This window comes from Lampetra fluviatilis, chromosome 5, assembly GCF_964198595.1.
Source record: "Lampetra fluviatilis chromosome 5, kcLamFluv1.1, whole genome shotgun sequence".
Classification (NCBI taxonomy): Eukaryota; Metazoa; Chordata; class Hyperoartia; order Petromyzontiformes; family Petromyzontidae; genus Lampetra; species Lampetra fluviatilis.
Window position 1 is genome coordinate 15,790,113 of NC_136279.1, and position 25,474 is coordinate 15,815,586.

The window sequence follows — 25,474 nt, forward strand, 5'->3', positions numbered from 1 at the left end:
GATACACGATATAACTATTTACGAAGTTGCACAAAACAAACACTGGCTGGCACATCTCCAATGAATACCCTCGACCAGAGGTGGAAATTCCATGTTTCTATGGCAAGGGATAATCATTACAAAGAAAAAGTCAATGGCAAACTCTCACAACGTGGTGGAGTATGCACTTGACTAACATGGAGGGACACGATGTACTGAGTCAACCCCTGACAGGGATATAAACAAAGGGCCTTCCAAAGCTTTCTATGACGCATTTTGGTTCTCAAGTTAGGAATAGAATTCCACCTCTCCCCACCCCGTGTCCCGAGTTAATTTCCAAGTAAAGATTACCAACTGGCAACCCAAGTGACCTCTATGTGAACAGCATGGTTGGCTACGCAGTGCGAATGAAGTTCAACATACATACAACAGGTAAATCTCATGCGTTGGCATTCAATGTTAACCTTTAAAAAAACAATACTGCCCCCACTCTCCAGGTCAGATCATGTACATTAAAAAAAAGCAAACAATCAACTTGGTAAACGGATTTTTGTGCGTGTAGATTTTGGATTGTTGTACAGGAAAACCTCACTGAACGTGGTTTTATTGAACACATGGTTCGGCTATACATGGTTTACTTTAAGAGGTCTGTTTTCCAGAACATGGCGGTAATGTTTCAGCGATACACCGATTAATGTTGCTATGATAGTTGTTAGACAGGCTTGCGAGAGGCGAGTGCTGCATTCGTTCAAAGGTGCTGTGGTGTGGATGAATTGACAAAGAATAATTTATTTACCACGTATGCTTTTTTGTGTAACTTTTTTTCTCATTCTTTGGGTCTTTCAGTAAAGTCACATAGATAGGTAAAAAAATAATACAACTACTACGTTTTGATCGCAACACAAGCGGTCGTCATCAGGTTGTTGTATACTAACCCTTCTTCCAAAATTGATATTTTTATATATTATCTTTTTACTTTTTTTATTATGAATGAAAACACACCAAAGCGCAGCAAACTGCAAAACACCAGGTGTTGTTAAGTAATGAACTGGAGGAGGGCTAGGATGGCAGAATTTGCAACCTTGCTTCAAGGAAAGATAAGGCCTGATAAACGGGCACATGTCACCCGTGCAGGCGGCAGAGACAGTGGGAGAGTCAGCCAGACATAGTTAAGGCAAAAAGCCCAACCATCCTGCATGGTTTTAAAGTAACGTCAAAATTCGAAATTCAACAACAGAGTAGGCTAAATTATCGATCCTCACGCTCGCTCAAATTGGAGACCAGGCTGCGAGCTACATCAATGAACCATTGCCCATTTGCTAATCCAATACTGAATGTTAATATTACTGAAGTCAAAACGAATTCTATGACCTCAGCACATGGGCGAATAATAGGGCAGTGTCAACTCAAAGGCAATTAAAGGAAGCAGAGGCGCCTTTGTCTAAATCACAACCACAGAAAGCCAGGAATCATCACTGATTGTGTGTTTAGGGATTCCGAGCTAATTGGAACACGTGCACACAGGGAGGAGGTAGAAATACACCTTGTCCTCCTGCAGCTGAGGGAGCAAAGATAAACCCAAAAAGGCCAAGGAAGTGGGTCAGCTCAAGGCTGTGTGCACAGGGGAGGGAGCTGATTAAGAATAACACTCCCAGAGCAGAAGGTTGGAGGGCCACAGTGAGACGAGAATAAGAGTGTTGTATATCTCTCAAGGATGCAGACTCAGCTGAACAACAAGGCTGCGGGGGTCACCAGAAGTTCGCGTTCGCCTAGTTAAGACAAAAAGCTCAATTATTCTGTATTGCTATTAAAGTAACGTTAAAGTCGGAATTTAACAACAGGGTAGGCTAAAGTTATTGATATTCACACCCACTCCAATTAAACCAGGCCACAAGTTACGCCTACTGAACCATCACCATCATTAAGTCAATATGAAATGTTATTTCCATCTATACAACTCGACCTGAAGCATATGACAATCAGAACCTTCCTAAGTCAAAATTGAATCGCACCCAGACAGGAGCGAATAGTCGATATAAGGTTGAAGAGGGAAGGAAATTAAGAGCACGGCGAACTGCAAACGTAAGCAAAAAGCCGGGAACGACACCAACCCAGCGACCCACCAGCCCAGCAACAGCGAGTCGGGCTTCGACAGGCCATAAAAGTAGAAATAATAACTCCCGGGGTCAGGGGACACAAGAAGAAGCAGGCAGACAAAAACCAGAACTGACTCCAAGGTTCAACCGCCCTCACCTACAAGGAGTGACAGAAATTAATGAGGCCTTGAGTTAACGGCGTCAGCTGGACAGCAACAACAACGGCGAGCAGAGATAGGGTGGGGCAAAGACTGCGGGGCTATGAAATGCAACTTCATGTCAGTAAAGCCCTGACAAACAAGTTAAGTTAAAGACATCACAATACATAATATCGTACATAACATCAATGTTAACGCTATTCACCGTAAACTATATTCCGCTTATATAACCATGCAGACACCAAGGAATACGAATTCCTAGGATCAAGAAACTTACCCCTTAACCTAAGATATCGGAAATAAATTAATAATAATAAGCATATGCATGAAAAGACAAAAGTAAAACTTATGGAAAAGCCAGGATAACGGGATGAATCACCACCAGGTCGAATATAAAATACATAATAAAAGACCGATGTTAAACCCAGGGTCGGAGAGAAAGGGAGATCCCGGCCGTCTTTGTATCCCCGCAGCGCGGGATAGGAGTGTGTATACGCTCGGGGAAACACCTCCACTTGAGTCAAGCACCACGATGGGAAACGACAGACCTTAGGTTACATACAGAATCATAACTGTGAAATGGTAAGGGACAAATGTTAAAACTTTTTAACCATTTCTTTGTGCGTCGGTGAGGGTCGGAGGGAGTGTTGCCCCTCCCTCCAGGTCGTGCAACACGGACAAAGACACCTATGAGACGATTTGTAACGTCTGTGTTTTGGTTCATGAAGAAGGCCAGACAAGAGATAATATCGCACCCAGACAGAGAGACGACTTCGAGGCAATTTGTAACATCTGATTGTTTGCTCGTGGATTTTATGGAGGGAGTATGACAACGGAATATACCGTGGGTGATGCACACAAGGACATACGGACGTACGGACACACACATGGACACACCTACCTACGGACAGATCCTGACACAGCAAAAATCGAAAGAAACCCCGCCTTGTGGGCAGGATCCAAAGGGATTTTTCGGCATAAAAGAAAGGACCCTGAGCATTGGAAACCAGCTCGACCGGGAGGGTCGACTCAGGAGCGAGCTGCGACCAGCGGGTCGGCTCGGAGCCGGTTCTCGGGGCTCGACTCAAGCGGCTCCCCATCTCCTCTGCAGGCGGGCAAGACCCGCTTGACAGCTCAACTCGGCCTGCGTGGGTCAACCTCTGCCGAGTCGGAGGTCTCTGCTGCCGCCGGAGTGGTGACGGTCGCGGTTTGGCGACGAGGCTCCGTGCTCACCCTGGTCGACGACCCAACACTGCACGCTGCGAGCGAGCTGTGGGCACCACCTACCGACCGGGTTCCGAACTGCGACAGCGTATCAACGGGTATCCGAACCAGTTCACCACGGTGACAGGGGAGCGACTGATACGTATGACGCGCACCGCCCCCTCACCACACGACCACCAGGCGTCTGTTTGACATAAAGAACCGACTCCGAACACTGACTATTCAAGACAACTCTTACCACTCAAACACACTCGAACCCATAAGCCATCCGTGGCTGTGAAGGCATCACAACGAGACCGAGTGATGGCCATCCGTCGTTTATAAGAGTATTCGTAATTTTTATCTTTAATATTTAGTGGGCTGTACTCTTAATCGCATAAATTCCCAACAGATCCATCAATACGAATTGATTCTTGGCACCTCCTTCCGCCGAGCCACGCTCACGTGGGGAGTGGTGGCCCACCAGATCCTTATCAGGTGATCTGGTCCCCAATTAGTAAACTTGGTATAAGATAACGATCTTCGGAAAAGGAGCACCGTCGCAGGCCCTTACTCCGAGCCATTCTGTTGTCAGATAACCTGCCGATGTATCTGTTGAGATTGGTGCCTTTAAGAATAATAACTGTTTTTGATTGTGTTTTTTTATCGCCGTATAATCTTTCAAGTATCTTTCAGTCATAATCGCCGCACGTACTCGCATCCTCTACAGAATATTCAACTGTCCCGTGACCCAAGGTGCTAACAACGTGATAAGGGTTGCGTATGATCAATAAGGAGTGCGGTACTGCGTGAACAATATTGAGTATAATCATTCATTAACGTTAAGGTTTTTCTTAGCATAGTATTTGCATATTTTAACGACTCTCTCTCTCACTAACAACCATCGCGTTATGCGGGATCCATGTGCCGTTGTCAAAGTGAAATCAGACAATCGTTGATGATACTGTATTGATGCCGTGTTGACGTTCCGGGATTGAGAGTTCGCATACTATATCATAGTTGAGGTTGAATTAGTAATAAATTGATTAATACAGAAGTGGTTATGTGATTCTTTCCTGAAATCTATGCATAAGATCCGCTTCTGCGTTGAGATCTGAACTTGGTGACCTTAATAAACACACTAATACATACTCAGTAAATGTTAAAGCGATAACGGGGTGAACCGGGGACCTAAAATATAACCACGAATTCCCACTCTGGGAATGTTAAAGCGAGAATGAGACGAACCTAGACAACGATGCCGAGTTAATCTAAGTTAATCTTGCATACTTACACCACACCTGCATAACTGCATACGATTAATTGCCTTATTCCGATCGATAACCCACCCTCGTCACCGAGGCGGGGTCTGGTTATCATAACGACTTGCATTATCATAATTACACCCACTCGCATAATTACTACGATTACCTCTCGAATTGGCATAATTAAATGTGCATAATTACATAAATTAACATATTTCCGGATAATTACACATTTGGCCAAATTTCATTTGATTATTATTATTTTCACTGAATATTCATAACCCACATATACAACATAACAAATTTTGATAACCAACATATACAACAAGGTGGAGAAAAAATAGGGGTTAGCCTCTAAAGGTAAACTGTTTATAAAGGTTTAAAATGGGCGTAGCCCGTGTGTCAGAACGGAGTGGGCGGGGCACAAGAACCCTGGGGGAATACGGGTGGAGGAGCTTATGTTAATGTGAGAGATTAGAAAACGGTGGGCCTCGGCATATTGAGCGGCGGTTATGTTAATGTGAGGGATTAAAAGACTGGTGCGCAACGGACAGTACTAAAATGGAAACATTACAGCCAGTTATGACTTAAAACTGGTTGATAACGTCCTTCCAGAGATTGCCGAGTTTGTACCTATCCTCTCGGTTGAAATTGTCTGTCTGAATATATGGATGGCTTCATGAATTCATCGGTGTTGATAGCCAGTGGGCTTGCAAAGTACCTTCGTCTTAGAAAAATCAATTTCGTGTGAGCCAACGGCATTAAAACAATGATCAGCCAAGGCCGAAGTATTGGTCCTACCGTGTTTCAGATCTGCCTTATGCTCACGAACACGGTCCAAGACATGTCACTTAGTTTCTCCAATGTAACTATTGCCGCAGACACAGCTTAGTTTGTAGACGCCGTTGTATTGCATGTCAGGGATCACATCCTTCACAGATGGGATCAGATCACGAATTTTACGAACTGTTAAATCAAACCTGGATCTTGTTTAGTCATAATTTTGGAAATATTTTTGGTGACCCCTATGTATGGCAAGGTGATGGTTTTGATTGGGTCCTCAGATGGTTCTTTCCCAACGGTTGGGGTGATAGCTTTACAGATTGTGTAGTCTAAATATCAATTCCTCTTGAAAGCTTGTTGTACGTGTTTCAGTTCACTGGCTAGGTGATGATGGTAGGATATACATCAAGCTCTATGGTGTCGAGTTTTGATGAGGGAATTCTTCTGGGATGGATGGTGGTGGGAATCAGGTTTTAGGTAGGCATCAGTATGGGTTGCTTTCCTGTAGACAGTGGCCCATTAAGCCATCTGGTCTCTTTTCGATTAAAACATCCAAGAATGGTAGTTTGCCATCCTTTTCCACCTCCATGGTGAATTTGATGGCTGGGTGTATGGAGTTGATGTGGTTGAGGAATTGGTTCAGAGCTGGTCGGCCATGTGGCCAGATGACGAACGTGTCATCTATGTACCTCTTCCACAGGGACGGACGTAGAGTGGATGCCTGGATGGCATCTGTCTCAAATCTTTCCATTAAACATTGGCGCCAACCGGAGATAAGGGAGAACCCATTGGGGTGCCTTCAACTTGTTTGTAGAATGTTCCATTCCAGGTGAAGTATGTGTTGGTGAGGCAGTGTCTCACCAGGGCCAGTACATCAGCATTCAGTTCTTGTTGAACCAAATCTTCAATGATTGCAATGGTGTCAGGCACAGTAACTTTGGTAAACAAAGAGATTACATCGAAACTAACGAGCAAATCACCTGGAGATAGTGAGATGTCCTTAATTAACGATACCAATTGAGCCGAGTTAAGTACAGCTGAGGCGGTCTTGCCAGTGAATGGTTGTAAGGTCTCAGACAGAAATTGGGCGAGTTTGTATGCGAGTGAGTCAATGGTGGACACGATAAAACGAAGGGGTGTACCTTCTTTATAGATTTATGGTAAGCCATACAATCTGGGTGGTCTAGCAGCAGAGGGTTTTAAGGAAAACCGCTTGGTTTGTTCGATTAAAGAAGTCGAATCAGTGATATTGTTGTTTTTTGTAACGAGGCTGTTGGTCGGATCTTTTAATTTTTGTATAGCTGCCATCATTAAGTAGGTCCTGAATTTTGTTATTGTATGTGGTTTTGTCCATGACCGTGGCATTGCCCTTGTCGGCTCGAAGATGATGTCATCCCTCTTTTTTAATTGAGATACAGTACCTACCTACGTGACTTTACCGAAAGACCCAAAGAATACGAATTCCTGCAGTCACGAAAGCTTGAAGTAAAGTTTTTTTTCTCATGTGGATAATGTAACATATATGTACTCGACACACTCACACACAACGCAAATGTTCACACAATGCCCCATTCATCTAGCTGTCCACTTGTTTAGGACGTCAGTCATATGGATGCCTAGAAAACGAATCATTAATGTTCAAGTGTCAATGTCAAGGGTGAGCGTTGGGCTTCAGGTGAAATTGAAAAATAAAGTGTGCAAACACAAGAAATGGAGAGCAACTCAGCATCCTTTAAGTACAATAACAAGAGAGGAATTCATAAAATTAGCTAAACAAAGAGATAGGGAGAGAATTTTCGGAACCAGGAACCCTATTTTCCCATTAGGTCTATTATTTGTTGAATGCGGTTTTGCCCAAACACAGCATTTCCCAGGAACATAGCCCGAGCATTAGGCGAGGTTTTCCCATACAACTTTTTATTCTGGAGTGATAATCTGAATGACATTTTGAAAACTCAAACAGTTGTATTATATATACTGAAAACGGACGATGGCTCACCTCACATTCAGGGCAGAACCAGTCTCCCTCAGGCTCCGCGGCGAGTTTGAGACACTTGGCGTGATAGACACGTGGACAGAGTTCGCAGCAAAGCACCTGGCCTTCGCGGTGGCAAACCCAACAGTAAAAATCGTTGCGTCCGTCCTGCGGCGCCGTCGGCGCCGTGTCAGAGGAGGGCTGGTAGAATGGTCCGCGTGCCACTGGCATCTAAACAAATAATTACAGGCAGCAGACACGAAAATATATGATCGAGAGGAACAAGGAACCTGTGGTATTGATGACAAGTTATTTCTAAAAACAACAAAGTCCACACACACACACAAAAACACAGAAAATGATATCACGCACACACACAGGGGTCCTCTCCCACCTGCTCCTTGCCCAGCGGGGTGTTGGGCCTCTTTTTCTTCTTGCCGGGGGAGGGTGAGGATGCGGGAGAGGAATCGCGGGTTGCGTGGTGTCCGTTGGACGGAGGCTGAGGGCTCGGAAGCCGGCGCTTCTGCGGTACCCGTTCGGCTGTGCCTGGCTCTCCGGAGTGCAGCAGCACCATGTCCCCCTCCGAGTTGTGTGGGCTTGAGGCTGCACACCACCCCACCTCTGATTAGCACAGTTGGCTACGTACGATGCGAAATAAGTTCAACATAGATACATCACATTAGAACAAAAATCCCCCATCACTGTGACTAAAGGAAAACTCAAAGTGGTGCCCTGCTCAATCGACCGTGTAGTGACACTCATCTCCTGACCTCGAACAAAGACACTGGAGAACTTAAAATCGAGTGAGAACTGGGAAGAAAAGACTGGTGACAATGTGGCCAAGTGGAAGCAGAGGAATGACGCCAATTGAAAACGTGGAGAGCCTGGGCAAACACTTGAACACTGCCTGATGCATTGCATCTCGTTAACATCCTGCAGACCAAAGTAACTATTCAAGCTAAGTAGAACACCAGGTCTCCAAGGCCAGTGATGAAAATTCCATATTCATGCGGCAAAGGTGAGTCCATCTATAACAAAGCCATTTTCCACTCCGTGATACTCATGTGAACAAGCCCTAGAAAAAGGGCGACATCGAAGGTGTCTGGGATTTTAACACGACCAAATTATCCACCTCAATTCGTAGTAACAAGAGGTCCAACAATAGGTTGGTCACAGCCGTGCCAAGCAAAGTTCACTTACTCTATCTCGAGTAATCTACACTCGGCCTGCCTCTTCACTGCATGTTCCTCATCTCTTGGGACTACTTGACCACTTTTCATCCCGTGTCAACAAGTTTCCATCCACACTTTCGATTTTCCACACAAACAGTTTAAAAACAGCAACACTAATTGCTGGGGGAGGAACGATTCAGCATGCCAAATTTCGTGAATTGCGCGTAGGTTACAATTCGATCCAAGAATCGATAGTTTTTTTCACATCGGGATAAATGTTAGCGCATCTGGTAGCTGCTGGGGTGATGTGCACCCATCACAACCTATAGTGATCTGAAACAGCTTCATTCGCATACAAATGTATGTGTATTTTTTATAGGCTTAAGCATTCACATTAATAGATCAATCAATACATCATTCCACTCATATAAATTGCCATTTACTCTTGTAGAACAGATAACACAAGTTAAGTTTCTATTTGTCATACAAAGATTTAGGGACAGAGCCCAAATACAATGCACTATAAGAGTAATGAGAGCTCGGGGTGAGAATCTACATCATGGGACCTCCTTTGCCAGTACCAAAATATGAGAATAGGTTTTTCCCCTTTTTCCCCTTGCTGTACGCCTTTTGGCATCCTCTGGTCTAACACCATTTGAGACGAGACTCAAAAAAAAGCTGTCTCTGGTGTGGACCAATCAGTTTCAAAGACAATGCATATATTATCAGAGTATGTTTTTGTTTGCATTGACCACAAGTATTGTGGTTAATGCAGACATGATTCCTTGTAAAAGATTTCAGTTTGGTGTTTTAACAACTTAACACCTGTTTTGTTACCAGATAAAAGGGGAAAAACCTATTCTCATATTTTGGTACTGGAAAAGGAGGTCCCATGATGTAGATGTTCACCCCGAGCTCTCATTACTCTGATAGTGCATTGTCTTTGTGCTGTACGCCTTTTAGCACGGTTGACTACATACGGTGCGGAATAAATTCCACATACATACATACAAACCAGGGAGCACTTTTGTCAACGCAATAGAAACGTTTTCAATGCATACATTCCAGACTAGCACAAAATACAAATAAATCATACTTATGCAGCCATACAATAAAATACTCCAATATAAACCTCACAGCTTGCACCAACTGGCCAAATGTAATCTGAGAGGAAGTAAAATGGCCGCTTATTAATTTTCAGGAGCTCAGCAAGATTTTCTTGGCAGGATGAAACAGTTTCACCCTCCTTGCCCTATTTTTTTTCAACAATGCCTTTGGCTCATGAAGGAAACCAGCCACACGCAACTGTACAGCAGGGTCCAAACATTCCAGACAGATACGTCACCCCCACGACCATGGCGTTAACACCATGGTCATCTACCCTTTGGCAGGGGACAGCATTGAGCATTCATCAGAATGCCCCTACTTTCATGCACTCAACAAATACCGCATACTCTAGTGTGGTGTACACAGCCATGGATTGGTAACAACACTTGCAGTTCTGTACTATTATCTTGGTGTGTGGTACTGCTGCATGACTTCTATTCACATGGTACTGGTTTTAAATTCTGGTTGGGAGCTAACTAAGCCCTCTGGCAAATACATGTATACATATGATTTTTGGTGACTAGCCCCAGTGAGAAGAATGTGGAATTTACACCGCTGTCTAATTTATAAAAGTGCCAAGTGACAGCCGAGTGCTCATTTTAGTCCAGCAGCGGATTGAAAAAGGATGAAAAAGCAGTTCCATATTACCGATGTTGTTCATGTGTTTTTAATCTTTCCTCGTGCACAACTGACACGTTTTCCTTGGTCTATAATCAATTACTTTAATTTGAGGAAAGCCTGAGTCTCAAGACACTTTGAGCAGCGTTGAATTGGAATACTTTTCAAACTAAAAATAAGATGACTTACTATGATTAATGACAGGATTCACTCCTACAATTTCCTTTTCGGAGCCATTGAAAAATAACCCACAAGGGCACTGAAAAAGTAAAAAAAAAATCTCGCTGCACGAGAACTGGGACCCATGATGGGCCACTTGGGAGACAAGATGGTGACTCAATGGCGTGTGTCTTCTTCCTCTGCAGCATCATCACAAGCAGTGCAGTTAAAACTGCAGCACTTCTTTACGATGCATACTGTACAGGAATATTGCGGTCAACCACCAACGGTCAAGCCACAGAGGCACAATTGGTGATCTGTACCTCAATAAATTTGGCGTGAATGGTCCAATCCGCGATGGGCAAGATTTGTGTACAAGACAGTACTTGTACCATACAAAACATAAAACGGCACAGTATTGATACAAAGAAGCATTAATAAAGAATGTATTGGCCGGTGATAGCAACCCAATATGGTGACAGCAACATGATATGAAATATGAGGCAGCTCTGCAGATGTCTTTTTGGCTCTGCCAATGATTTCTGCTAAATCTCCAAGTCGAGGCAACGCAACAACACCGTGGGTTACTTTACCATTAAACGAAAAATGTTCCACCCTTAAAATGTCCTTGTACAATACCAATTCGGTTCTGCAAGATTAGAGGGGCTTCAGTTGCAGATAATTTTCAGTGCAGTGGTTGTTTTCAGTGCAAAGATAATGAAGAATTTATTCAATGATGCCTATATTTTGTGCTTTTGAATCTATTTCAGATTAAGCTCAAGATACAGTCAATGAATAATATTGAAAATATATTATCCACGATTTAGACAAACTATATAGAATTGTTACATTCATGCTTATGGAGCAAACAATACAAAGGCTAGCGAGCTGAACTTAAATTTGCTCCCCTGAGATATGACATCATTACATTGTCCTTCCAGTAAACGGAAGTTATTAGTAAGCATTACAGTACTCCCATCAGACAAGGAAATTAGCTTTTATTAGAAGGCGGATATCCAGCAAAGTTAATCGATGCATTAGCATAAGGCGCCATCATAACACTGGCAAAAGCACAAGAGCAGAAATCACGCAGCTAATGACTGGTAATAATTGCTAAGGCCAAGGTATAGAAAGGACAGTGATCGTGTCTAATTAATTGAAATATTTAAACAATGTACTCGACCCAATCATTTCAATAGGATTCAAGAAATGAGCAGAACGTTAGGGGATGAGACGACCAAAAACGAGCACTCAAACAATATTCAAGTACTCTATTGTACTGAATCAATTAGCAGTATGTCTGCTTGTTTTCCCTCCTGGTGCAAGCAACACATGGATGAAGGGCACTGGCGAGACAATTTTATAATGGAACGATTGTGTAAATCCGGGTCTCAGCTATGTTTTTCCCTTTTACCCCCCCCTCCCCCACGGTGACTTCCTGTCAACCTACAAAACAAAGCTGTTTTTTTATCTTGCTATTATTATTCTACAAGGACACTCTGTCACCAGAATGCCATCTCAGGCTGAGAGAGGCGACTCATGCAAAAAGTTCACGACCACTGAGCAATATCACACATCTTAAATGTGACGCTGTGATGCCTTTCTCAGCCTCCTTTCTCACAGCACATGCTTAAGGAATTGCTTTTAGATCGACTTAAAACTTTCGTGACTGCAGAAATTCATATTCTTGGTTCTTTCGGTAAAGTCACGTAGATAGAACACAAAAATCAAAAGCAAAAAACCCACGATGTTTCCATCACAACACAAACGGTCTTCTTCCCTTTTCTCTCCACCTGAAGAAGACCGCTTGTGTTGCGATCGAAACGTCGTGGGTTTTTTGCTTTAAATTTTAGTTTTCTATCTACGTGAATTTACCGAAAGAAACAAGAAGATAAATTGCTTTAATGTATTTAATTACAACTTTTTTTTTAATGTAAAACTCTGTTGAATAAACTGCAAAAAGCTGTCTCCCTATAGTTTCTGATTTAGGAAAATACAAATTCCAAAAGCAACCATTTCCCCCACACAGAATACAGTAAACACATTTGCTCTACTTTCATGTTGCATTTATTAGTCAAATTACTGGACTATTTTGGAAATTGCACATTAAAGACAGATGTGTGAATGTGTTAGCTTGTGGAAGTTTGGATGTATATTTTGGCCATGGAATGGAGATGCATCTATGTTGCAATCTTTACCATTTATGTTCACCAGGTGTGGGGAGACCTCTGATTTTGGTACTGGATCAGGTGACGACAAAGGCCTCGATGCAAGATGTGAAAAGCTACTTTTATAGTTTTCTTTACCATTCTGTTGGAATGTACATTCCGAAATTTTAATATTTTTCAACTCACCCAGCAAAATTAAGGCAAACAATTATGGGATTGTGTTGGCAGCAGTGCAGAAGACAAAGTGAATCAGTTTGAATCCAATGCTTCAATGCCTATTATAGTACTATGTATATTAAAAGGGAGTGTTATTGAAAAATCTGCCCAAAGAATTATCATCAGGTTAGTCAACCACTCACAAGCTTCCAATTATAATAAAATAATTTACAGCCCTTTGTCAATCCACTGCTGGATGAAGGCCTCCCTCCGTATCGGTCATATGGGGCTTGTTTGATCATATTTCATGGTGGTCAGTGTGGGTTGGTGATATCGATCGCCATTGGCGTTAGCCATGACTGGATATCAAACTCAGGCGGCTGGGTTAATCACAAAGTGCGCTAACCACAGCACAACCGCTCCCCTACAATCATAACAATATACCGTTCTGTAATGTGATGCATTTATTTACTAAACAGGTTATCGCCTATTCTTGCACAAACTAAAGCTAATAACACATCTCTATAGAGTGCCTATTACTATAATACTGCACACCAGAAATAGGGCCAGATTCTCACGTTGATAAAATGGCCAAAACTTATCGCCTTCATCAATTTGCCCTTGTGTTTGGTCAAGGAGAAATTGGCACGCTTCCACACATTAAAGCGGTCAAAGAACATCCGGAAATACATCAATCGGGCCAAGGTTCTTCGTTCAAAGTTACAAACAGGGAATGTTAAAAAGCACTACTGTAGTATACGTTAAAGCCGTCGTGAATGCATGAAGACAATTATTCTGGATAAAAAGATATAACCAATTGTATTGTTGTACAATGAAAGACAAGGCACGTCTAAAATGGGCTTAACTTGTTAACGTTATGCCAGTTACTATATTTTTAACCATGACTATATGTAAAAAACACCACTGTGTTAGAGACACCCCCCCCCTCGCCCCATAGGTTAGTGCCATACCCATTTTTGTGCACATTCACTGCCTTCATCTGCACATACTCTCGTAATATTATTAAACTGTCAATGTTGAAATGGCTGTATTTCCATCAACAACCATTGCACCTGTCTGAAGAATATAGCGCACTTCCGTAATACAGCACACGCGATACTGATTTGCTTAACCGATGCGATAAGTAATCCTTAAAAGGCGACGCAAGACGATAAAAACAACCCTACAAACAAAGCAGACGGTCAATGTGCGTGCGAAAGGCGTTCATTTTCGTGGCGACAGCCTGTTATAGTGGGCACTTGCTTGGCACACAGCGCTTCTCCCCTCGCCTGTGGGACTAGGCTGCATTTACGTCGGCCATTTTAGCTGCTCCCTTCACAGTGTGTCATTTGTGATAACGCGTATTTGCCTGTCTGTTGTTGATCTCGCCAGCCTCCACAAAAACACAGGATTAGGCTTGTTACAATCTGAATGACGGAGATGACAGCCGGCTCTGTTGTGCGCAAATGTGAACCCCTATGTGCAAACTACCTGTACAAAAAAAAAGCTGCAATAGCGCACTGTTAAAGTAAAACCACTGCTACTATTTTAAACGTGGTGCCATAATATGGTATACAGTGCAGCATTTTTAATCTGTCCATTGGTGCTTACCACATTCATTATGGTTTCGCTATGGCTTTCGGCTTACCTCTCAGCCTTGTATTCATCTCCATTTTCCCAGCCAGCTCACCATCCGTTCTGTTAAGGGGTTCCTTTGTTAAGCTATCGTGGAAAAAACACACACACACACACAACGGGTTGGGGGAGGGGGGGGGAAGGCAGAAAAAGGGTTAGCATCTGCAAACAGCATCACTCTCCCATCGTTGTGTCCGTGGGAACAGTCGTTTTGTGAACGCAACTTTGCATTAATGCAGATATTAGCTTTGGGGTGTTTAGCATGCATACCAGCTGTCGTAAGGGCCTGTATAGGGTGTTGTACAGTGCAGCGGCTATCGTTAACGCCCTGCTTCTCTGCCAGGGTAAGCCATGCTGGCGCCAATTTGAACCAATTCTTTATAAAGCCTCCCAGACATGCTTAGCTTCTTCTGTCAAAACAGGCTGGCCAGTTTAAATGCTCCGTCTTATCAACCACGACACCTGCAGTCTTCCAAAAGAAAAACGAGTCAAAATAAGACACTTAAACTAAAATGCCCTGCACTGGCAAGTACAAAAAAAACGACATGCTCTAAGTTTGCCGACTTTACAAAACCTTGCTTACATGACAATGGCTCTAAGAATTGTACGCAAAAAAAATCAACCCAAACTTATAATGCTCAAAGACGACCACGTGATATATTGTGCAAGACCGCACATGTTTACATTTCGGTGCCGTATTTGTAGTCATGTAACATTGCCAAGTGTAATTTAGAACTGCATTACATATGCAGAAAATTCTTTACAATTAGTTTTGAAACATAATAATACGGTACATCAAATCAAATAAATTATGCTGGGCTGTCTTGTATCTAACCTATAAAAGGCTGCTATTATTATAAAATGCTGTTGTGATGTAGAAATTTAAACCATTGAGTAATGTTGCTCCTGTGTGAGGTTTCTGTAGACTATTGTTCACAGCAGTCAGCATGTTTGCAGGCACGTATATTACCTTCGATTATAAGGGTGGGAACATTGGTGCAGTGGTTAGTGCAAACACTGCCAAAAACCCGGCGACCCGAGTTGTATTCCTGTTCATGGCTTAAATCAGTGGCAAGTAATATCTTAACCGGTCCTACGTTATCCCTTCAACAGTCAATACTAACCATCGTGGTGACTTACAAGGTGTGGGAAAGGCCTTTATGCAGCAGCGGAGTGAAAAAAATGCTATAATTTAATTATTTATTCCACAGAACCTCATCAATTATTGTCCTGCTATATTCCTTGTACCAGTGAGTGCACATAAAATGACATGAAACATAAATATCTGTAAATCTCAAATCTTGACACGCATCATTTGTTCACGCACTTATAAGCTAAATATTTGATCATAGCATTGCACGTGCTTCAAGATGGCACCTCTCAGCAATGTGCATCAATGTTTGTTGGAAAATTGAATATCGGCATAAGCAAGAAGCCTTTACCGCGTATTATAGTACACCATCGTCAACCTCACTTGTGTTTCATAGGTTCACCTACTACAGTTCAGTATTGTGTGCGGACTGCCCTCTAGACAACTACTGCATCTGGCCTAAAAACACTTCAGGTAGTTTTCTTTGTGAGCTCACCGAAACCAAAATGAGCTCAATCATATGGCAAACATTTCTTGGAACTGAGGTACCACTTCTCAAGAGTAGGTTTAACAGTTAAAATTAATCGTGCTCAAAGTACTTCTGCAAGATCAAACAACTTGCACAGTATAGCAGACAATATTATCTTGCCTTCGGTGAGTCAGGTCGGAAATTTTAAGTCACATTTTTTACCTGTGCATAATTAACACGTAGGCTTTCGCGACCAATATCATCCATAATACAGCCAGATCTAGCTTCATTAGGCGACAGCCTGTGTGCGGACGGCCCTCTAGACAACTTCTGCAGCCTGATGAAGGCGACAGCCTGATGAAGCTAGTTGTAATTACTCAGATTGTAAATGTTGTGGCTTTGCTCTCCAACACAGTGGTGTGCTGTACTAGTAACGAATTGGCATGTTCTGTTTAGGTGACAAACCTTACTAATTGGCTGTGTCGGGAGGTGGCGGGTTTAACGACACTTATAGATATCTACGCGATCTAATCCAAAAAACCTGGATTATGGCTATGCATTATTGTCAGTTCAGTTCTTGGTTGTATAAAACACTCGTACAATACTTCTTGGTTTTCTTCTACAGGTTGTAATTTAACTCAACATAAATGGGAACCACAACTGAAAGTGATTTTTTTAAGATACTGCAGTACAATGCCAGGGTGCCCATGTCTAAGAAGTGCATACAATCCACATACAGCATGGTTATTGTACAAAAACGTGTCATCGAATGTCCCTGTTCAAACTAAAAACAAGTCAATAGCAGAACCTGGAACCAAAAAGACTAAGGCAGCAGAATATGCCGTTCCCCCTGCATATAAGCTAAAATTCCACATTCATCTTGTGAAACTGAAGGTCAATCTACTGTACTGTACTCAAGACAACATCCGTTCTGCGTTCATGCCAAGACACTCACGAAGGGGGGGGCGGCAATACGTGTTCGGAAAAGTACTCTACTCGTTCAACCAATCCCCTAAAGGAAACATTGCACAGTTGTACACTGGCCAAGACTTCAAATCACAATCTCTTCGTATTGGTGGTGGCCCACTTGTCTGACGACTGGAGTTAAACCCTGGTATCTGTATATCCAGCCCGGATGTATGGCCGGTCTGCACAATTTCTGTGGAATGAAAGTAACGCAAAGTACTGTCCAGTAGGATATATAACCCCGGATTACTTCCCTTTTAAGATCACAGCTTTAAACCTTTCAACGTGTAAAAAAACGCCGATTCAGAATGCCGTGCAGAAAGGTTTGTAAATTATCTGCCCATAAATGAAAAGAGACAATCTAGATATAACAGTAAACAATTCCATGCTGATATCTACTTTTAAGAAGCCACTGGAGCTATGCACTTTTAAATCTAAATTGGGAGTTCTTTCAAATGTAACTCATGACTGCTTTTCGTGTTTAAGTTTGTTGTCTGTCCGTCCCGCACACCTCCCATGATCACGGTTGTCTACGTACGGCTACGAAAGACGTTCAACATACACAAGTGGATCTGTGCCAAATTAATTAATGAAAATGTGGCCCTCAATTCAAATACAAAGGCGACTCAACGATGTCGGTAATTACCTAAAAGTACCCATTCCCCGTCACTTGCAATAATAAAGTACAGTACTGATCGTGAAACTAAAAATACTTGCATACACAATGGAGAATGCGAGCATGAACATTTCAGCGAAACATCCGTCACATTTAAGTGACCCTCCAAAGTCTAAACCTTAAATGGCATTTCATCACAAATCAGTGACGTGTTTCAGGACCACAACTTGGGGCGAGGATGTGTTTAAAAGTCTTTGCTGCATGCGCTACCCAATACAGTAATTGTAACTCTGCATTGTAATAGGTAAGAATCAGGCCTCAAACGCACCACCTATTTCCATACACAGTAGTACGCACAGTACAGAAATTAAGTACTGCACAGAAAAAACCTGCGTACAATCTGTTCATCGCACGGTATTTACCAATTTCACGATCGACATAAAATGGTACCTGGGTTAGAGCTTCGACTCTATGGGCCACATTCATTCACATCTTGACAAAACGACCAAAATGCACTGCCCTGGCAATTTGCATTCCGATTTTTGGTAATGGAAACGTCATCACACGTTTTCCCCAACATCATAAACAAAGTCACCAAAAAAAAAAGGGACGTTCACCACATGAAACGGGCAATATTTAAGCTCAATAAATAGCACTGTAATCTCTGCCGTAGGCAATACAATGCGTTAAAAGGAGATGGTGGTAAGACAAGTGGCATTTATTCCATGTCCTGGCTATTTGATGCACCCACTTAGGGGCTACCTGTCATGGTACGGGCATGGCACAAGTCGTGTAGCTCACTTCTGTTGTCCCTTACAGACCCAGTGGGTAAGGCTGTCCTGTAAGCATGAGATTTACTAGCTATACTAACCAGGCTCAACGTTACTGTGAGATTCCAAGGTTGGGCACAGTCAGGGTGATTTTTTTGCGGGGCCATATCATCCCCGTGTTTAAAATGCACGAGAATTGAACGGAAGTCAAGCAACTGTCTGTGGAAAGTTCAGTGGTTGTTTCGTTTGAATGCACTGGCCTCAAATATGGAAATGTAACATTTCCACTCCTGGCCAAGTTCACCAACAAACTCCACAACAAAGCTCGTGTGAGCAGGACAAGGGACTAATTGACTCATCTGAGCACATGCTGCACGAAACTTCAAAAGAACAATGTTTCATCATGGTAATGTTCTACTCAACGGCGTTTTACCACTTACCACGGTAAAATTAACTTGTTTGTACACAAACAAAGACTGTACTGTCAATCATTTAAGCGCCTATCGAAATTGCCAATTAGCTGGACGTATGCGTGTGCTGCACACTGCACAAAGTCATCAGTTCAACCCACATAGTAGTTCTATACAGTACATCAGGACCGTAGAGTAAGTATGAATCATGTCTAATAACATCAGGTGCAAGTGTTGACACTATTGTACCTCTGTTAGAAATGCTTTTGTCCCTTTAGTGGAGGTAGTATCAGTGGATTGTGTATTGGGCCGTGTCAGTTGCCCTATAAATGTATAGCATTGTATTCAAGGTATAAAGGAGCCGTGGCAGAGTGGCTCGCAGCGTGGCTCACGGAGTGCACCGCAAAACCAGCAACCTGTGATCGATTCCCTGCCACGACTAACATCAGTGGCACGTGACATCTGAAGCCCCCGTTCACCAAACCGCACTGATCAGCGTGGTGAAGAAGAATGTTCAAACAACCTCCATGACCCCTGTATGTGGGGGAGGCCTTCATCCAGGAGTGGATTGACAAAGAGCTGTGAAAAAACAAAGGTGTGCTACAAATCAGTGGTATTCAATACTGCACACGTGCACACGTGATTGCTATTCTACTCGGTAAGGTCAACTGACAAAGGCCATTACCCGAAACATTACAATAACACGTGTCCCAAAAATCTACTTCAGTACATGTACTGAACCGTTATAGATATATGCCTCGCAGTGCCTGAACCAAGGCCTAAAAGACGTATACTGAACATACAGTACTTGGACCCCACCACTGGAACCCCTGTAAACATCGGCGCATCATAAACGTTGCTGTTTACATTGCCGTCACCTTTACACGCTGTGGCGCTCTGCATGTTTACACGAGTCGACACAAATCATACACAGAGTACAATACCGCAATGTTACTCTATGCCTTGTGGATCCAACGACGTTTCTCTCTGATAACTATCCGCAGTACAAACCCAGTACAGACAGAGTACGTCACCGCGCTTTAAAAATACAGGACAGAATTAAACCGTAACACATTACCGCTGGGTTGTCTCCTGAAATTTAACAAAATATGGACAAAGATCGCGGACGAAAGTATTATACTTCAGTCACCTGGAGTGGGAAATATTTAATACAACAGGAGTTAGAACATACGACTGTAGTTTCCTCCGGCAAGCCATCTCAAATATGTCGTCCAGACTAATTATACACAGTTGTCAACCACAATCAATGCAGAGAACACATTCGAACGAGGTTGCACAACATGAATTCTCAGAAGGCAAGCGAAACATTCACTTCCCTGAAGCAGCACAAGATAGTTGATTTCCTTTCCAATCGCGCCACTCAGCCATCAATGCAGCACTGTGTGTGGAATAGTTAAAGCCCCTAGGCCTCCTGCTATCACCAGCTGAATAACGAGCAACCATGGGACTCACTTGCCCGTGCTGTGTACAACAATCCCCACTCTGGTGAACACACATGGACCAATAACCCATCCTATACCAAAAATAAACAAATCATACGTCAATTACAAACTGTATGTTTAACTTATTTTGCACCGTACGTAGTCAACCGTGGTAACATAAAAAGCCGTTCTAAATAAATGGTGGGTCCAGTCCCATAGTACAGAATGCATACCAAGCATCATATGCTTAGGAAATCCACGAGTGTTATTTTGGTCTAAAATACAGAATACATAGTACCAACATATTGGCACATAAATGAATAAAACGTACATCAACAAACTCTCCAGCAGCATTAACTCTCAGAATGCAACGGGGCAATTTCCTGTACTTAAGGAGCACAGGAAATGGTTGCCCTTCCAAACAAGGCCACTTTACTCACCAATGCACCACCTGCATTGCAGCCACGGCGTGTGTGTGCGTGGAGTAAGCCCTTGGGCCTCCTGTTATCACCTGCTGTATAACAGAATAAGCCTGAGGGTTCACTGCACTGTGCTGCATCACTGATTCACCACCACCACCCTGGTGAGCACATGTGGCCAACGCCCATCCCTCTGCCAGAAGAAACAAAAGCCACAGCAGCACCTGACCTAACGTTGAGACAGTGTGGATTCCTACACATGGGAGTTAAATAAGTGGTGAAATGTGGTCCAGCTACATGACTGTTTAACTAACACACTGCGGGGCAATAATACAGGTAAGTATTCCACAAGACGGCTTTTGCTACTAGAGCCACATTGCAAATTATGTCATTTCGGCCAAGCACTGTACAGTAATTACCGTTCAACTGAATCAGGGCAGGCGAGTAGTGACGGTTCACAGCAGAAATATGCACACCGAGTGCACATGCCTGCACACCCAAAGGTGCCACATTTGACAATCCAACAAGGCATTTAAGTTCCACATTAAAATGCGGCCCTCAAATTGCACACTAATACGGTGTATGTAACACTACAAACTAGTTTAATGCTGCTAGTATACTCTCTGATGTGTGTTCCATGTTCAGCATTAGACTGGACCATAACATGCCAATGCAGTACTGTAATGGACTGCATTGCAGGTGGTGACTGATGGCATGCGCTGCTTTGTGTTGTGCTACTGCTGATGCGTGTTGTGCTGCTGTGTTGTGAGGATGTGTGTTGTGCTGCTACTGCGTGTTGTGTTACTGCTGATGTGTGTTGTGCTGCTGTTGATGTGTATTGCGCTGCTGCTTTTTGTGCTGCTGCTTTTTGTGCTGCTGCGTGTTGTGGTTCTGATATATGTTCTGCTGCTGCTGCTGTGTGTTGTGCTGCTGTGTGTTGTGCTGCTGTTGCTGTGTTGTGCTGCTGCGTGTTGTGGTGCTGCTGAGTGTTGTGCTGCTGTGTTGAGGCTGCGTGTTGTGGCGCTGTTGCTGTGTGTTGTGCTGCTGTTGCTGTGTGTTGTGCTGCTGCTGCGTGTTGTGCTGCTGCTGCGTGTTGTGCTGCTGCTGCGTGTTGTGCTGCTGCTGTGTGTTGTGCTGCTGCTGCGTGTTGTGCTGCTGCTGCGTGTTGTGCTGCTGCTGCGTGTTGTGCTGCTGCTGCGTGTTGTGCTGCTGCTGCGTGTTGTGCTGCTGCCGAGTGTTGTGCTGTATTGTGCTGCGTGTTGTGCTGCTCCTGTATATTGGGCTGCTACTGAGTTGTGCTGCTGCTGTGAGTTGTGTTGCTGGTGTGAGTTGTGCTGCTGGTGTGTGTTGTGCTGCCCGTGTGTATTGGGCTGCTGATGTGTTGTGCTGCTGGTGTGTGTTGTACTGCTGCTGCTGTGTGTGCTGCTGATGTGTGTTTTGCTGCTGCGTATTGTGCTGCTGATGTGTGCTGCTATTGCTAATGTGTGTTGTGCTGCTGCTGAGTGTTGTGCTGCTGTTGAGTGTTGTGCTGCTGCTGAGTGTTATGCTGCTGAGTGTCATTCTGCTGTTGTGTGCTGCTGCTGTGTGTTGTGCTGCTGCTGAGTGTTATGCTGGTGTGTGTTGTGCTGCTGAGTGTTATGCTGCTGAGTGTTATGCTGTTGTGTTGCTGCTGAGTGTTATGCTGCCGTGTGTGCTGCTGCCGTGTGTGCTGCTGCTGTGTGTTGTGCTGCTGCTGTGTGTTGTGCTGCTTCGAAGTGTTGTACTGCTACTGATGTGTCGTGTTGCTGCTGTGTTGTGTGCTGCTGATGTGTTTTGTGCTGTGCTGCTGACATGTGTTGCGCTGCTGCTTATGTGTGTTGTGCTGTGTGGTGCTGCTACTGACGCGTTTTGTGCTGCTGTGTTGTGCTTCTGTGTTTTTGTGTTTGCTGTGTGTTGTGCTCCTACTGTGTGTTGTGCGCTGCTACTGTGTGTTGTGCTGCTGCTGACGCGTGTTGTGCTGCTGCTGACGCGTGTTGTGCTGCTGCTGACGCGTGTTGTGCTGCTGCTGACGCGTGTTGTGCTGCTGTGTGGTGCTGCTGCTGACGCATGTTGTGCTGCTGTGTTGTGCTTTTGTGTTGTGCTCCTGCTGTGTTGTGCTCCTGCTGAGTGTTGTGCTCCTGCTGAGTGTTGTGCTGCTGGTGTGTGTTGTGCTGCTGCTGAGTGTTGTGTTGCTGCTCTGTGTTGTGCTGCTGCTGAGTGTTGTGCTGCTGCTGAGTGTTGTGCTTCCCATGTGTGCTGTACTGATGCTGTGTGTTGTGCAGCTGTGTTACTGCTGATATAGTTTGTGTTGCTGCTGTGCTGATGTGTGCTGTGATGTTGCTAAGTGTTGTACTGCTGCTGCGTGTGCTGCTGTGTGTTGTGTGCTGCTGTTGCATGTTGCTGCTGATGTTTTTGTGCTGTGCTGCTGGTGTGTGTTTTGCTGCTGATGTGTTATATTGCTGCTGTGTGCTGCTGCTGTGTTGTGCTGCTGCTTATGTATGTTGAGCTGATCCTGTGTGCTGTGCTACTCATGTGTGTTGTGCTGCTGCTAATGGGTTGGTGCTGCTGTGTGTTGATGTGTTTTGTGTTGCTGTGTTGTGCTGCTGATGTGTGCTGTGTTGATGCTAAGTGTTGAACTGGTGCTGCTGTGTTCTACTGCGTGTTGTGCTGTGTGTGCTGCTATTGCTGATGTGTGTTGTGCTGCTATTGCTGATGTGTGTTGTGCTGCTCCTGCATGTTTTGTTGCTGCTATGTTTGCTGTATTGCTGCTGTAATAATGCTGTATGTTCTGCTGCTGCTGAGTTGTGCTGTATTGTGCTGATGTGCTGCTGCTGAGTAGTATACTGCCAATGTGTGTTGTGCTGCTTCGAAGTGTTGTACTGCTGCTGATGTGTCGTGTTGCTGCTGTGTTGTGTGCTGCTGATGTGTTTTGCGCTGTGCTGCTGACATGTGTTGTGCTGTGCTGCTGCTTACATGTGTTGTGCTGCTGACATGTGTAGTGTTGTGCTGCTGCTGTGTGTTGTGCTGCTGTGTGGTGCTGCTGCTGACGCGTGTTGTGCTGCTGCTGTGTTGTGCTTGTGTTTGCTGTGTGTTGTGCTGCTGTTACTGTGTTGTGCTTTTGTGTTGTGCTGCTACTGTGTTGTGCTGCTGCTACTGTGTGTTGTGCTGCTACTGTGTTGTGCTTGTGTTGTGCTTTTGTGTTGTGATCCTGCTGTGTGTTGTGCTGCTACTGTGTGTTGTGCTGCTGCTGTGTGTTGTGCTACTGCTGTGTGTTGTGCTGCTGTGTGTTGTGCTGCTACTGTGTGTTGTGCTGCTGTTGTGCTGCTGTGTGTTGCGTTGCTGCTACTGTGTTGTGCTCCTGCTGTGTGTAGTGCTCCTGCTGTGTGTTATGCTGCTACTGTGTTGTGCTGCTGCTGTTAATGTGTATGCTGCTGTGGTGCTGCTGTTCATGTGTGCTGCTGATGTGTGTTGTGCTCCTGTTGATGTGTATTGTGCTGCTGATGTGCATTGTGCTCCTGTTGATGCGTGTTGTGCTGATGCGTTATATTGCTGCTAATGTGTGTTGGTGCTGATGTGTGATGTGTTTTGTGCTGCTGTGTGCTGCGTTGCTGCTAAGTGTTGTACTGCTGCTGCTGCGTTCTGCTGCGTGTTGTGCTATGTGTGCTGCTATTGCTGATGTGTATTGTGCTGCTCCTGCGTGTTGTACTGCTGCTATGTTTGCTGTTTTGCTGCTGTATTGCTGACGTATGTTCTGCTGCTGATGTGTGTTGTGCTGTATTGTGCTGTTGTGCTGCTGCTGAGTAGTGTACTGCTGCTGCTGTATGTGCTGCTGATGTGTGTTGTGCAGCTTCGAAGTGTTATACTGCTGCTGATGTGTCATTTTGCTGCTGTGTTGTGTGCTGCTGATGTGTTTTGCGCTGTACTGCTAACATGTGTTGTGCTGTGCTGCTGCTTACGTGTTGTGCTGCTGCTTACGTGTGTTGTGCTGCTTGTGTGTTGTGCTGCTCTGTGGTGCTGCTGCTGACATGTGTTGTACTGTGCTGCTGTGTGGTGCTGCTGACGCGTGTTGTGCTGCTGCTGTTGTGCTGTGTTTGCTGTGTGTTGTGCTGCTGCTACTGTGTTGTGCTGCTGCTGCTACTGTGTTGTGCTTTTGTGTTGTGCTCCTGCTGTGTGTTGTGCTGCTGCTACTGTGTGTTGTGCTCCTGTTGATGTGTATTGTGCTCCTGTTGGTGTGTTGTGCTCCTGTTGATGTGTATTGTGCCCCTGTTGATGTGTATTGTGCTGCCGATGTGTGTTGTGCTGCTACTGTGTGTTGTGCTCCTGTTGATGTGTATTGTGCTGCTGTGTTGTGCTCCTGTTGATGTGTGTTGTGCTCCTGTTGATGTGTGTTGTGCTGCTACTGTGTGTTGTACTCCTGATGTGTATTGTGCTCCTGTTGATGTGTATTGTGCTCCTGTTGATGTGTATTGTGCTCCTGTTGATGTGTATTGTGCTCCTGTTGGTGTGTATTGTGCTCCTGTTGGTGTGTTGTGCTCCTGTTGATGTGTATTGTGCCCCTGTTGATGTGTATTGTGCTGCTGTGTTGTGCTGCTACTGTGTGTTGTGCTCCTGTTGATGTGTATTGTGCTGCTGTGTTGTGCTCCTGTTGATGTGTGTTGTGCTCCTGTTGATGTGTGTTGTGCTGCTACTGTGTGTTGTGCTGCTACTGTGTGTTGCGCTGCTACTGTGTGTTGTACTCCTGTTGATGTGTATTGTGCTCCTGTTGATGTGTATTGTGCTCCTGTTGATGTGTATTGTGCT

General features: G+C 44.2%; 1 protein-coding gene across 12 annotated transcripts in view; it reads right to left on the minus strand.

Annotated features, from left to right (window-relative positions):
• ZMYND8 (zinc finger MYND-type containing 8) overlaps positions 1-25,474 on the minus strand; it is a 64,069-nt gene that overhangs the window by 30,136 nt on the left and 8,459 nt on the right. For 11 of the 12 annotated variants that reach the window (XM_078856946.1, XM_078856949.1, XM_078856951.1 and 8 more), the window contains exons 2-4: positions 14,488-14,561; positions 7,854-8,062; positions 7,484-7,690 (exon numbers count right to left, since the gene is read on the minus strand). In XM_078856946.1, coding sequence (XP_078713072.1) covers positions 7,484-7,690; positions 7,854-8,062; positions 14,488-14,561 — 490 coding nt within the window. Of the gene's footprint in view, positions 1-7,483; positions 7,691-7,853; positions 8,063-14,487; positions 14,562-19,318; positions 19,344-25,474 lie in introns of those variants that run through there. The other variant, XM_078856950.1, reaches the window with a different exon arrangement.